The sequence below is a fragment of the Fundulus heteroclitus genome, chromosome 3 (assembly GCF_011125445.2).
Source record: "Fundulus heteroclitus isolate FHET01 chromosome 3, MU-UCD_Fhet_4.1, whole genome shotgun sequence".
Classification (NCBI taxonomy): Eukaryota; Metazoa; Chordata; class Actinopteri; order Cyprinodontiformes; family Fundulidae; genus Fundulus; species Fundulus heteroclitus.
The window spans coordinates 47,168,190-47,181,619 of record NC_046363.1 but is presented as its reverse complement, the minus strand read 5'-3'; the positions used below and the strand labels follow the sequence as shown (position 1 = coordinate 47,181,619).

Here is a 13,430-nt window from a genome sequence, read left to right as displayed (position 1 = left end):
GATTCGAACCCGGGTCGAGGACTAAGTCCTCCGTACTTGGGTCACGCTACCTGCGTACCGCGTTCTAATTCTTCCAGTGTATTAGCAGCTTCCCTTAAGAAGTCGGACACTGAACGTCTGCCTGCTGAGTTTGACATTACTAAACAACGCATTAGTGCGGGGAAAAGCCATGTAGATTTGACCGATGCAGTAAAATGCTAACCAACCAATGGGCAGAAGTTCAGCCCTTAAGACACACCCCCTCCTCATTTGCATAATGAGGCAGAAATGCATACAGAAATGTAAAAGGGACAGGCAGAAATAAATAGCATCACAGAAATATATAGTGTAAAAAAATACAAAAGAAGAATAAAACAGACAAAAATATTATAACATGCACATAAATAAATACTCAAGAAAATAAGTAATTAATAAATAAAGTTGATTATAACAGGTAATCAGACCTCAGAAACGGCTACACTCACTTCTAAATCTTACCTTTAAGATTGACGACCATGTGATAGAATGTAGGAATAAGATTAAGAACTTGGGAGTGTTCTAGATTCTGTTGCTCGCCTACAACGCCTCAAACGGACCGGCCTTCTCGGACCATTTGCATGGATGTCCCTCCTGGAGCGCTCAGATCTCAAGGCCCTCGCCTTCTAAAAATCCCTGAAGCTCTTTCTTTTTTCAAGCGTAAATTTTATCTTGTTTTATCTGCACTGTTTTTATTTGTCTTCTATCTCTTTGTAATTGTTCAGCTCTTTGTATGAAAGCGCTCCACAAATAGTTATTAATTAGTGCAGAACCCGGCCTCTGCAGAACTCGTACCTGTGAGCACGTTGACACTGTCTGGTCGCTGCCTTTGGTGGGCGGGTCACCCTAACAGGCCACGTCACCCCCCCGCCCTCCGCTCACCCCCCCCGCCGTCCGCTCACCCCCCCGCCCTCCGCTCACCCCCCGCCCTCCGCTCACCCCCCCGCCCTCCGCTCACCCCCCCGCCGTCCACTCACCCCCCCGCCCTCCGCTCACCCCCCGCCGTCCGCTCACCCCCCGGCCCAGCTGGCATACCTGACGGGTCACACCCGGTCCTCCTGTCGGGACGGTTCAGCAGAGAAGTGCTGTGACCGTTTGGGTCAGGAGGAAGAGAAATCTCCTCTGCTGCTTCTTTTCTCAAAGATCACAAGAAAAGAATCGTGCTAAGAGGAAAACACTTTGTTTCCTTCATTAGAGCTCCAGCCTCTTCTGACTGAAACAGCCTTCCCTGCAGAACCCCGGCCACTCGTGGTGTTGACACAATCTTCTCTGGTTTGTTGCTGTTGCAGCTTTGAGGCTCCGTTAGCCGGGCTGCTGACAGAGCGACGGCAGGCGGTCAGGAAGCAGTACGAGGCTGTGCAGCAGAGGAGAGCTCTGCAGGACACCACCAACCATCTGCGACACGGCACAAAGGATTCGTGCGCTCCTCCGCCTAACGCTGTGGTGTCTGTCGTGGTTCTGGGGAGCCAGACCGGCCCCGCCCTCTACCTGGACCACGCCCAGAAACTGCAGCTGCAGCAGCAGGTGCAGCAGGTACGTAGGGCTGCATGTTTGTCTGCACCGACTCCTTACAGATTTCTTCTGTTTTTGCTGAAAAGTTTCAGATCAAACCTTTTAGTAGCCAGTAAGGAGAAGCTGAGTAAATATCAGGAGTTAACTGTGGATCGTTGTCCCAGAGTGGCAGAACAAACTCGCCGTACATTTCAGGGTTTCCCCCAGAAAACTGGGCGTCGCTAGAGCCGCCCACCCAGTTCTTGTTAGAAAATGTTGACAGGAAACTTGAAAATAAACAGGGTCTCCACCAGGACTATAATACAGTGGGGGAAGCCTTGTGTTTATTTCAAAGCTTGACTCACCCATGTCAATGTGCCCCTGGGCAAGGCACTTCAGCCAGGCCGCCTGTGCTTCTGGTTAGGGTTCAAAGCCAGGGTGTTTACACGTTTTCATGCAGGAATGGAGGATCCATCTGGGGCAGAACCGTGTTCTTCTTTCTCTACACAGTAAATGGTTTGAGGATTCAAACCTGCTGAGTCGGGCATTTCAACAAAAATGGCCTCATCCTGTTGAAGTCCTGTTTAAATCTGGCATGTTGAGTCTTTGGAGAGCAGACCATCAGCAGCAGAAGATCCTCACCTGTTGTTTCTGTCCTGCAGCACGTGCAGCTGCTGACTCAGGTTTACCTGCTGAGCAGCCCAAGCCCCGCCCTGAACCACCAGGCGCACCTGGCCAAACGCTACCTGGTGAGTATCACTTCATGGTGTCCCTTTGTGGGAGGACCAGTTTCTCTCTCGTCCGTCTCCTCATGTTACCTGAAGGCTGCTGGTTAGATTCCCAGCGCGCTCCTGTCGGTACAGCGGCGCAGACGCTGGGCTCTTCTCCATCCGTTGACCAACATGTTCTCCTGCTGCAGGAGGAGCTGCAGCACTTTGCCAGTCGTCGGGAGCAGCTGCGTCTCCCCAGCAGCTTCAGAGCGTGTAACCTGCAGGGGGCGCTAGATCTTCTTAAGGAGGTGGATCAGAGAGGGCGGGTTCCACCCGGCCGTCCCGGTCCTGCAGCGTCCAAACGGCTGCTGCCAACAATGACTCCGACTACCAGCAGTAAGACCTTTCTTCTGACGGCTAAACGTGACTCTTTGTCTGTGGAGGTTATTTATGGTTCTGTTTTGCTCAGGTCACGCCTTCCCGCTGCTGCCCGCTGACGCTGCCTGGCTGCTGGCGACGCAGCCGGTCTTCCTGTACCCAGAACTGCTTCCTGTGTGCAGCCTGGACCCCGCCTCACACAGCAAACGTCAGCGCAGACCTTACACAGCAGCGGAGGACGGGTAGGGAGGCGTTTTACCAGCGTTAGACATCAGTGCTGTCGAGTTCACGCTAACTGCCCTTCTTCCCATGATGCCTTGGTGCAGGCTGATTGTTCTGGGTCTGAAGCACTTTGAGGGGGCGGTGCGGCCCGATCAGCTGATCAGCTCCTACCTGCTGCGTAAAAGTCGATGGAGCATCAGGAAACGCATCCGTGAGATGAGCGGTCCCAGAGCGCCACAGGACAGCGTGATTAAGGTGACAACATCACACCTGGATGACGTAATAATAATAATAATAATAATAATAATAATAATAATAATAATAATAATAATAACTTTATTGATCAAACAATGGAGAAATTCACTTCTGCATTTAACCCATCCCCTTGGGGAGCAGTGGGCTGCCATGTGAGGCGCCTGGGCAACAGTCTGGGGTTAAGGGTCTTGCTCAGGGACCCAGAGTGCAGGCAGTGGGGATTGAACCGGGTACTAGCATCCTTCTCAGAGCGCAGAGGCGCTGCTCTAACCACTAGGCCAACACGTAGCAGCGTAGATTCCTGCAGTGAAGCAATTGACGGTGAGACAGGTGTGCGAATTTGTCTGCAGATGTTCATGACCCAAGGAGTCGTTCCTCCGCTGCCTGTCGCCTGCAGCAGGGTCTATCCAGAAGATCAGCGCCCCCCGGTGGACAGAAACACCCCCAACATGCCAAAATGGCTGAAGGTTAGAGGGCTGGAAGTGATCTGTTAACTCTCATATGATTAGCAAACAGCTTACCTGTAATGCTTCTCACCTGTAGAACAGTCAGCCAATCATCCACAAGGCTCGACTGCACGGCTCTCGCTACCCCCTGCACCCCCCCCCGGGCTGCACCCTCCGGCTCCACCCCTCTTACATAAGTAAGTCCCAGGTGCCTCGGCGTGTCCACAGGCGCCTCTTCACCCTGGCCCACAATGCATCTCTGCTTCCCCTCGCTAAAGCCCCAACAGAGCAACCAGCGGAGCGGCGGCCAATCACCCGTCTGTCCCCTCCTCCTCCCGGAGCGGCGCTAACATCTGACCCCCCCGCTGGGTCAGGAGCGCCATCTTTGGTGTTGCCTTCAGTCTGCAGGACCGTCCCATTGGCTGCCGTCCAGCCACGCCCCTCCCACTCCACCTGTCCTGGTGTCCCAGGGTCTGGCTGTCCTGTTGGACAGACGTCTGCAACCCCCGTAATGCCTTGCTCAGCAGCTTCCCAGGAACCGGGCTACATTGTCCTGCAGATGGCGTGGACACCTGCAGCCTCCCATCAGGCCTTGGGGCCCGGGGCCCTCAGAGCAGCCAATCAGGAACAGTCACCCTGTGAAGAAGGGTGGACAGCTAAGGTAGAGGACAGCTCGTCTTCATCACTGAGTCCAACGTCGTCTGGTGCAGGAGACGAGGAGGAGGACTGGTCTGGGGGCATGGTTGGTCTCAAAGGAGGAGGAGGAGGAGGAAACGCGGAGGGAGGCGAGCCGGAGAGGACTGAGGACGGGGGGGACCAGGAGAAGGAGGAGACGGACGGCGAGGGGGAGGAGGAGGAGCAGGGGGGAGAAGAGGACGACGGAGGAAGAGACGGAAGGGGAGGAGAGAGAGAGGAGGATGGAGACAAGGACCGCCGTGGTGATGAAGAGGAGGAGGAGGAAGATGATGACGAAGATGATGAGGAGGAAGACTTTGATGACCTAACACAAGACGAGGATGAAGAGGAGGTGATGTCGTCTGCGTCGGAGGAGTCGGTGCTGTCGGTTCCAGAGCTGCAGGTGAGCGAATCGTCAGGTGGTCGATGATGTCATCCACAGCTGTGTCGTCATGACTACAGCTAGCGTCTCCTGCAGGAGACGATGAAGCAGCTGACATGGCTAGCGGCGGAGCGGCGGCTCTGCGACGGAGACTCCGAGGACGACCAGTCGCCGACCTCGCAGGAGGACGAGGACGAGGAGGATGAGGAGGCTAAGGGGGAGGAAGAGCCAGGAGAGGGGCGGAGCTTTAAGACCAGTCTGAGCAAGGAGACGCCGTCTGGAGAGAAGACGCCTAGAGGACGAAGGTGTCCAGGTCGAGGACGAGGTAAGAGCCGTCTGCCGGGCTCACCTGTCCTCCACGTCCCCCGTCTACCTGTCCTGTCTACCTGTCCTGTCTACCTGTCCCGTCTACCTGTCCTGTCTACCTGTCCTGTCTGTCCTGCTGCAGGTCGCACCCGTCCCCTCCGAGGCTTGGCGAGGACGCGTCAGGAGCGTCTGAGTAAGGACGCCTCCAAGCTGTCGCTGCTGTACGACCAGAACCTTCTGGAGAACGACCCGCTGCGAGAGAGCAAAGACGCAGCGTTTGCCCAGAGCTACCTGAACAGGGTGAGGAGCTGGACCCTAAAACTGCTTCCTGAGTCTGAAATAAACCAAATCTGCAAAGTCCAGGTTTCTCTGCAGTGATGTTAAACAACCAGTGATCGGCTAAATATGAATTAATTCATTAAATTGATTTATCGCCCAGCCCTATTAACAACAATATGAATGTTTTTAGGGCGACTCACAGCAGCACGCTCTCTCTCTCTCTGGAAAAATGGCACCTTACTTTTAACCAGCTATGAACCTCATATGGCAAAATATTATAAACAAACTGCAGTTATATTATGTTTTCTTTTTACCCTTTTTAGGAGTTTAATAGTTTTCAGCATACTACTGACTGCAGGTACAAACCAAACAGCAGGGGGCGCTCTAGTCCTATTTAGACTGATTCAGAAGGTGAGGCCACTAAAGCATTTTACCAGCCATCATTTGGTCACCTTGGTTACAATCTAATATTATAAGCTTCACAGCTTATTCTTCTTTTTGAAAGAAGAAGATGGATGTAAAGGAAATGAAGAATTGAACATAGATCTGTACTAACAGTCTATGAACCTTAACAGTGGTTTACTGTAACGAGCTCATTTTAGGTTTTTTACTAACATCAAACTTTACCAAAGCTACACAACTCTCACAAGTTCTGTCCGTTGTCGCTTTATTGCCGCTGATCTGGGTCGTGTTGGTGGTCCAGCTCAGCTGATTCAGATGATGCATAAGCTCCCTGCAGCCACCAGGCGCAGCAGAGGCTCTTAATTAGTCGCTCAGTCAGGTGTGGCAGGCAGGAGACACCTGACACCTGCACAGGTCCCTGAGGCCAGGCCAGGGAAGCCCTGTTTCAGCACGTCCTGCTCAGGTAGAGGCTGTGATGTCAGAGCGACGGGGCGCCGCCGTCTGCCTGCTTTTTATCAGCAAAGGAAGAAGCCAGCTGGCTGGCAGTGTGCAGTCATAGGGAGAGGAGCCGCAGCGCTCCGTGCTCTCCACTCCTGCGCCTCCTCTGACATTCATGTGCTGTGAAAAGCTTTTTTCTGGGTTTTGACCGTAGAACCTTTTAGAATCCTGGTGTATGTAGATATCGGTACCGGTCCAGCCCTGCTCACTGTGATGTCACCGTCTACAGGTACGGGAGGCTCTGCAGGGCGCGCCTGACCAGGTGCAGGAGTTTGTTTCTCTCCTCAACAAGTTTGAGCAGGTGGGAGAAGGACAGGAAGTGACCCGGCTGTTCAGGAAGCTGCGCTGCCTCCTGGGAGACCATTCGGACCTTCTGCGGGACTTTGCTGCCTTCCTGCTTCCTGAGCAGGCGCTGCTGTGTGGACTGGTGAGCTGGGGGGGGGGTTAATTATTTACTGCAAGCCAAGCCCACGCACCAAAGCAGGGATCATAAAAATGAGAAAAGAATCGTGAGACTTTTAGCGCTGCCTGCGCTCTGATTGGCTGTTCAGCCCATGCAGCCTCATATTGGCCTGGAATTCACCTTCTGGTTCCAAACATTCATTAAAGATCCAGTTAGTCAGGAAATTGACCTCATCTAGCTTTAACCAAGGTAGTCTCATTTTAACCGTCAACATTTCTGATCCAAAGTGCAAAAAAATGTCAGGTAACCTTTGTGACATCAGAAACAATCCTGACTTTTATTCAAAATAAGATTTTTAGGAATATTATACCACCGTAAATTATAGTCAAAGCCATTACCATGGAGGCCAACTTCAAACCAATTGCACAAATCTCCATCAGATATGGAATATACCAAGGAGATGCTGCTCTGCACAGACCTGAACCCCCATTTTTTTTTATATATATATATAAAAAAATACAAAAAGTGTTGTTTATTGATCCCAAAAGTAAAATGTTTCTCTGAATTTTAGGGATACCAGCTTAATGACTCATGACCTGCAGCTCCAGAGTCAGAGGTGACCTGGTTGTTCTGGATTTGAGGAGAAAATGTTAATTTCATTCATTAGAAACTTGAGACTTGACTTGGAAAATGAAGATGTGAACATCTCTAGTAGTTTGTCAGCAGGTGTTTAGTAGTTCTTCGTTATTCTCGGGTGGTTTTCTGTAGCTGTGTAAAGGTTATCGGTGTCAAAGTCAAGCGGTGCTTTTGTGTTTGGCTGCAGTTTGAGGAGCAGCAGGCGTTTGAGCGCAGCCGGCGCTTCCTAAGACAGTTGGAGATCAGTTTTGGAGATAATCCGTCACATTACCAAAAGATCATCAAAGCTCTGCAGACCGGGCCGGACCTGAGTCCATCCAACATTCAGGAGGTACCATTCGGGTCTTACTCCACTGACTGCGGGTAATAGCCATCAGTAACAGTGTACCACCTTTTTCAGCTCAAAGCCCAGATGGCAACACTCCTCAAAGGCCACACCCACCTGCAAGCTGAATTCTGGGTGTTTTTTGATGATCTCCGCCCACCGCCGTCTCGGCCTGAGCAGTTTGAAGAGGCTCGCCTACCGGAGGAGGAAGGTGTGGAGGGAGGTGGCCAGATGTCAGCTGGGGGGGGCAGTGGTGGCTTTGAGGAAGTAACACTGCCAGACCTGGAAGAGGAAGAGGATGGACATAAAATCCGACCAATAACAAGCCGGCGCCAGAGGAGGAGGATGGAGTCCAACCAAAGCTACAAGGTGTGCAGAGAAACTTGTTGGTGTTTAAGGTAACAGCAGCTGCTGGTCCAGTTTCCATGTCTGCACAGACCCAGAACCACACGCGATGATGTCACAGAGTCCAGCCGCTGTGATTGGTTCACAGATGTGCTGATTCTAGCTGCACATCATGTGTAAAAGCTGAATGAGTTTTTCACTGAGACACTTGCTGTTGGTAAAAAAAAGTTCCAACTTCTTCCCAAGCATCTATTTTAGAGAGAATCGGTGCCCCTAGTGGACAGATACGAGATCTGAGAGGTAATCAGCACCAGTCAGCGTATTCTAGGTCTAAATAGCTTACACGCTAGCTGTTATTAGCTCGATGCACCCTATGTTGCGCCGCTCCTTTGAGCCGCTTGACCCCGCCATCCATAAAACGGCGACATGACGAGCAGCAGGGCACTGAAGGAGAAGAAGAAAGAAAAGAGCTGTGATACAAGGTGAAACGTGACTTCAGCATCTTCCTTTGGTTTGTTAATAATGCCCTGACAGCAGATCCCATCGTTGTTTCATGAGGTTCCAGCTCAAATTCAGTATGCAGCAATATGACGGCACCAGCCGGTTGTGTATAACACTTTATAGCTGGTGTTGTTTTAGCAAGACTTAGCGGTGTGGAAACAGAAACGTCTCTCATCGGGCTCTGCAGGCATTTTACTCCAAAGCTGCTTTTTATGTGTCCTGTCTGGCAGCGTAGAACTCAGACCCAACAGATTCACCTTCACAAGAGGAGCATTACTGCTTATTAACCCCTAAGTCAACCTGGGGCTGCAGACTCTGGCTAATGAGCTGAAGGCAGCATGCAGCTGACCAACGTCTTAGTTTAGAGAGGGTGATGATCTCCATGTTCATAATGCATTATGAGAAGAGCTTTGACACGGGAGGATTTTAACCCAGGAACATAACTGCTGCTCGTTTCTTACCTGGCAGCTGTGGCACTAATGTAGCTCACCACCGTCAATCCTCTGGATTGATAAAGCGCTCTACAGGTACAGGACATTTAGATGTTCTGATTAACTGAGATAACTGACACTGAATGGAGGGGTGGGTGCATCCACGCGCTGCTGCCCTTTAAATCTGTTTAGGGTTCTGATTGGTTGAGAAAGTCACCTTGATCTCTAACCTCGTATCTTTTACTATAAGCTGGCCAATAAGTTGGACCAATAAGCTGCTCAAACACATCAACAAAATAAAAACCTAATGAGAACAGTCTGATATTTCTACTCTGCTAAAATAAAAAGACTAGTTGAAAAAGACGGGTTTTTAAAAGGGTCTTAAATTTATTCAAGATGGCGGCCATCTTTCCAGTAAGAGAAGGGTCCTTCCAGAGTTTAGGAGAAACAACAGAGCATGTTCTGCCTTCTCGGGTCACTAGACAAGACCTAAGAACAAATAGAAGCAGCAGAAGTTCTGACCTCAGAATTCTGGGATCGTTTTTGTATAAAAGCTGTTAGATGAGGAGGAACCTTACAAAGCAAAACTCATTAAATCAGTCCAAAAACACAGAGGCAGCCGGTGCAGGTAGGCCCATATTAAGGTGAGGTGCTCATGTTGCTTGTTAGCCGGTACCAGATGGGCAGCAGCGTTTTGGACCCGCTGCAGGTGACACAGCATGAAGCATGAAAGAGCTGCAGGACTAGTTCTTCACTTGAACTCATCTGATTGTGTCTGTAGGGGTCCGATTGGTCGGAGAAAGACTGGTTCTGTCTCTGTCATGGTGCAAAGATCAGTCGACATCGACGGAAAGGATGTTCTCGCTGCCATGGCAACAAGGTCTGAATCTTTTACACTGTTTAAAGACTGTTGGTCAAAATGAGCTAAATTAGCGTTGCTGCTTTTAAGAGTTGAGGATAAAATGAGACGCTGCATGTTTTCTGCTGCTCGTCTTGATCTACATGGATGGTTCTGAGCTTGAACTGGTCACAAGCTGGTGGATCACCTACAGTTCTGTGTTTTTAATACCTCACAGGCCCGTCAATGTCCCTAAACTGGCCTTATTTGGGGGCCAGCTAGCCCACTTGGAAGTTAAATTCACTTTAACTTCCAAGTGAATTTCTCCACTGTGAGGTCAATAAAGTCTATCTTATCTTATCTTGGCTCTACGGTCAGACACCATGGCTCTAAATGTGTTTGAGTCAGCATCCATGTAGCCACTAGAGGGCAACACTGAGTTAGCTTCCAAGTTTTAGGGACAATTTCAGACAGGAAAGCTGAACTGATTTATTTAGTGGCTTCTTGTGAAGCTGTCCTCTGCTGCTCAACTTTCATGTGACCAAATCATCTGGTTACAAGCAGGACTCGGTGTCCAGAAGGCTTTCCCTGACCAATATGGCTGTGGCAATAATTTCCTGATTATCATAGTGCAGCATCTTCTGTCCAACATGTTGTTATGCAATTACACCTGTTTGATTATGAAGATTATTATTAATTATGACTGGTAATTATAATTTAATAAAATATCATTCTAAATCAAAGGATAGCTAATTGACATGTTTGTGATCAAGGGCTATGAGCCTGTAAAGATTAACACAAACAATTGGTTTATTAATTAGCAATTATGAACTAATTTATACCGGAATAGTGTTATTTAACCAGTTGTTGACTGGTTAGACTTGTCGGGAAAACGTTGATAACTTTAATTATAATTGCAATTGGAGTTTTAATCCTTACGCCTTTACTGCAAGCCAGTAAAAATGTCTCAGTTTATTCAGTTATTAACTCAAACAGGAGATAATTCTATAGCTATTAGAGACTATTCAATTTCTGACTCAAAATAATCACAAATACCTACGATTTCACAAACTGTAATAGCTATTTTCTGCTTAAAAAGAAACTAGGAAACACTACTCACTACTCAATAGAACATGCAAAAAGAAATAAATGAAAATAAAGTAAATCAAAATGGATTACTTGAGAGGTAGCAATGCTTAATCGATTCACAGTTGGTAGGGAATCTCATTGACATCAACATTAAACATCACAATCAACATGTCAGCACTTTGAGGTAACAGCATTGAAAGAACATGGGCTAAATAGCTCTGAGGTAGCAAAGCTGGTATACAGAGACAGACCTGACGCCAAAATGGAGAACGCTTCTCGCACAACTAGCCGCTAGCAATCATGCACGGTTTAACTCCTTCTAGTATTGTTGGCACCTGGCAAACAGCAGCTAACTAGTGTTACTTCACAAGAGCCTACAGCTAACCGCTTCAGGCTGGCCAGGCCCTACCCAAGATGGCGACTATGACGACATATGACCTACGGCCTTGGGTGCCATGCGTAAGGTGGCGGTCCTGATGACGTATCTAACCCACTAGCCTAGCGTAAAGGCGGGCTCTGATCATAAGGCGGCACCAGTTCATAACAAAGAATTTCGAGAGAGAGAGAGAGAGAGAGAAAATGAATTTCAGCCGAAAACCAAACGCACTTATAATGCATGCACACATTAGAAATATTCAGCACTGTTAAACAAACTCTCTTTGGAGTAAGCATTAATACAATTTCCTAATAGCTTCTGCCCAGGCCCAAAATATCACCCTATGGTTGGAAAAAGGGAGATCCTTTTTACTTGGTGTTGCTTCAGTTGATCGGGTGCTCCGGTAGGAGCAAAAGCACCACCTCACCTGGACGCCTCTCCCATGATCTGTTTGGCCAAAACGAGCGGATCTTTGTCTATCTCTGGGAGATAACGGCTTCCAGTGGGATCAAAAATGAATTAACGTTGATTTTTTTTAAGTCAAGACCTCCCTGACTGGGGTGCAGAGCGCCAACCAGCGCTTTATAGTCGTTTCCATGGTAACGAGATAAGGTTCCCACCACGGCGGTCACCACAAACTGTGTTGCATGCTGGGAGCTGCAGTCCGTCACGTCATGATGGCATATGAAACTGACTCGCCTGCTGTTCTCCTCCCAGACTTCAGCAGGTGTGTCCAGGGCTCTGAAGAGCTTAGACCCTCTCTACTCCCAGATGAGGTCCACCAGTGACCAGCCGTGCGACAAAAACCTGGACCTGAAGGGGGCCGAGCTGGGTGAGTGACGCCAAGTTCTGCTCAGACTGGCCCTGACAGCAGTGCGCTCTGATCTTATTGGTTGGGTCAACAGATCTGAGTGGTGCATCATGGGAAAACTCTTTCCCGCTGACTGATGAAAAGGAGGAGGAAGAGGAGCAGCTAAATGGTGAAGGCAATGAGGAACTGGGGAGCCCCACAGCAAAGAGGAAGAGAGAGGAGTCGCTCCATCCACAAACTGTCTGCACCTCCATCCCCCCCTCGACCTTCATCACATCTGCCTCCTCTTCTTCAGATGCTCCATCCGTTAGTGTCTCCTCTCCATCCTCTACTCCTTCTCAGCCTCCTCCAGACCTCCCTGTTTGTGCCAAGAACATTTCTCTGACAGCAAGTGGAGAGAAAGTGATCCTCTGGACCAGGTATGTCTCCTCCTAAACCCACCTCCTCCCTGACTTCGCCTCTCCCCCTAACTCCTCCTCCTCAGTTGTTGGGGGCAGAACAGGGAAGAATAATAGACTTTTTTCTCTTCAGAGAAGCAGACCGTGTCATATTGACAAAGTGTCAGCAAGAAGGAGCCAATCAGCACACTTTTCAGGCCATTTCTAATCTGCTTAGCAACAAAACTCCCACTGAGGTGACCGTCTGCTCATTTAAGTGCTGTTTTCTGATTGGCCAGTTGTTTTCCACTCTTTGAACCCTTTTACCTCTTCTCCAGGTATCTCAAAGGTTCCGGGATTTGATGCGTTTGTTTCGGACAGCGGCTCGTCACACCGCCTCAGAGGATGAAGCTCCTCCCACTGAACCCACAGCAGACTGACCAATCAGAACAGTTTTTGGAACTCGCAGGGTGTAGTTTGTAAGGACCAAATTGTAAATATGAATATTGAGGTTATTTGCTGTTTTTATAAAACTGACTTGTTTTGTAACAGTAAAAGTTTTTTTGTAACAGCCTGGTGTGAATTGATTTATTCTAATGTTGACAACCACCCCTCCCAACGTCATCCCCGAAGAACCAGGAGGGGGCAGCAACATAAAATTATTCTTTAACAAACATCACACATAAAATCTCTTCTGATTAGAGTATAGATTTTATACTCGAGCCCAACCTTAAATTCAGGCCGGGCCTTAATGCCCCCCAGGATGGTCGGGTGCGGGTTTTGCTGGTTGTGCTGTGGGATCTCCAGTGTCATCGATCGTGGACAATCTTTAAATGGAAGAAATGGAAAAGAGCCTCGGACTCTTTCAGAGGAACACCACCAAGTCACTGGTTCAGATATGTGGATGACACTTGGGTCAAAATTCAGCAATAGTGGTAGAAGCTTTCATCAGACACATCAGCTTAGTGGACAACAACATCAGGTTGACCAGAGAGGACGCCAAAGATGACAAGCTGCCTCCTCTGGACTGCTTGATGAGTATGGAAGGAGATGGAAACCTCAACATTGAAGTCTACAGGAAACCTGCTCACACAACCAATATCTTCTATTTGATTCTCACCATCCATCAGAACCTGACACCATCGAACCGAACATGTCCCCACCAGGACAGGAGGGAGGAACAAGGAGCAGAAACACGTCAAATATGCTCTCCAAACCTGTGGAGACCCTAACTGGCCT

General features: G+C 49.1%; 1 protein-coding gene across 2 annotated transcripts in view; it reads left to right on the top strand.

Moving 5' to 3' along the window:
• The window catches only part of gon4l (gon-4-like (C. elegans)), a 28,159-nt gene extending 15,397 nt beyond the window's left edge, over positions 1–12,762 (top strand). The window contains exons 14-30 of one of the 2 annotated variants that reach the window (XM_036135665.1): positions 1,305–1,548; positions 2,169–2,255; positions 2,426–2,612; positions 2,686–2,836; positions 2,921–3,071; positions 3,422–3,538; positions 3,615–4,595; positions 4,671–4,899; positions 5,023–5,180; positions 6,289–6,486; positions 7,286–7,429; positions 7,499–7,792; positions 9,482–9,580; positions 11,721–11,835; positions 11,909–12,233; positions 12,346–12,448; positions 12,530–12,762. In XM_036135665.1, coding sequence (XP_035991558.1) covers positions 1,305–1,548; positions 2,169–2,255; positions 2,426–2,612; positions 2,686–2,836; positions 2,921–3,071; positions 3,422–3,538; positions 3,615–4,595; positions 4,671–4,899; positions 5,023–5,180; positions 6,289–6,486; positions 7,286–7,429; positions 7,499–7,792; positions 9,482–9,580; positions 11,721–11,835; positions 11,909–12,233; positions 12,346–12,448; positions 12,530–12,631 — 3,685 coding nt within the window. In that variant the 3' untranslated portion in view covers positions 12,632–12,762. The remainder of the gene's footprint in view (positions 1–1,304; positions 1,549–2,168; positions 2,256–2,425; positions 2,613–2,685; positions 2,837–2,920; positions 3,072–3,421; positions 3,539–3,614; positions 4,596–4,670; positions 4,900–5,022; positions 5,181–6,288; positions 6,487–7,285; positions 7,430–7,498; positions 7,793–9,481; positions 9,581–11,720; positions 11,836–11,908; positions 12,234–12,345; positions 12,449–12,529) is intronic. The other variant, XM_036135667.1, reaches the window with a different exon arrangement.
• The last annotated feature ends 668 nt before the right edge of the window (positions 12,763–13,430 follow it).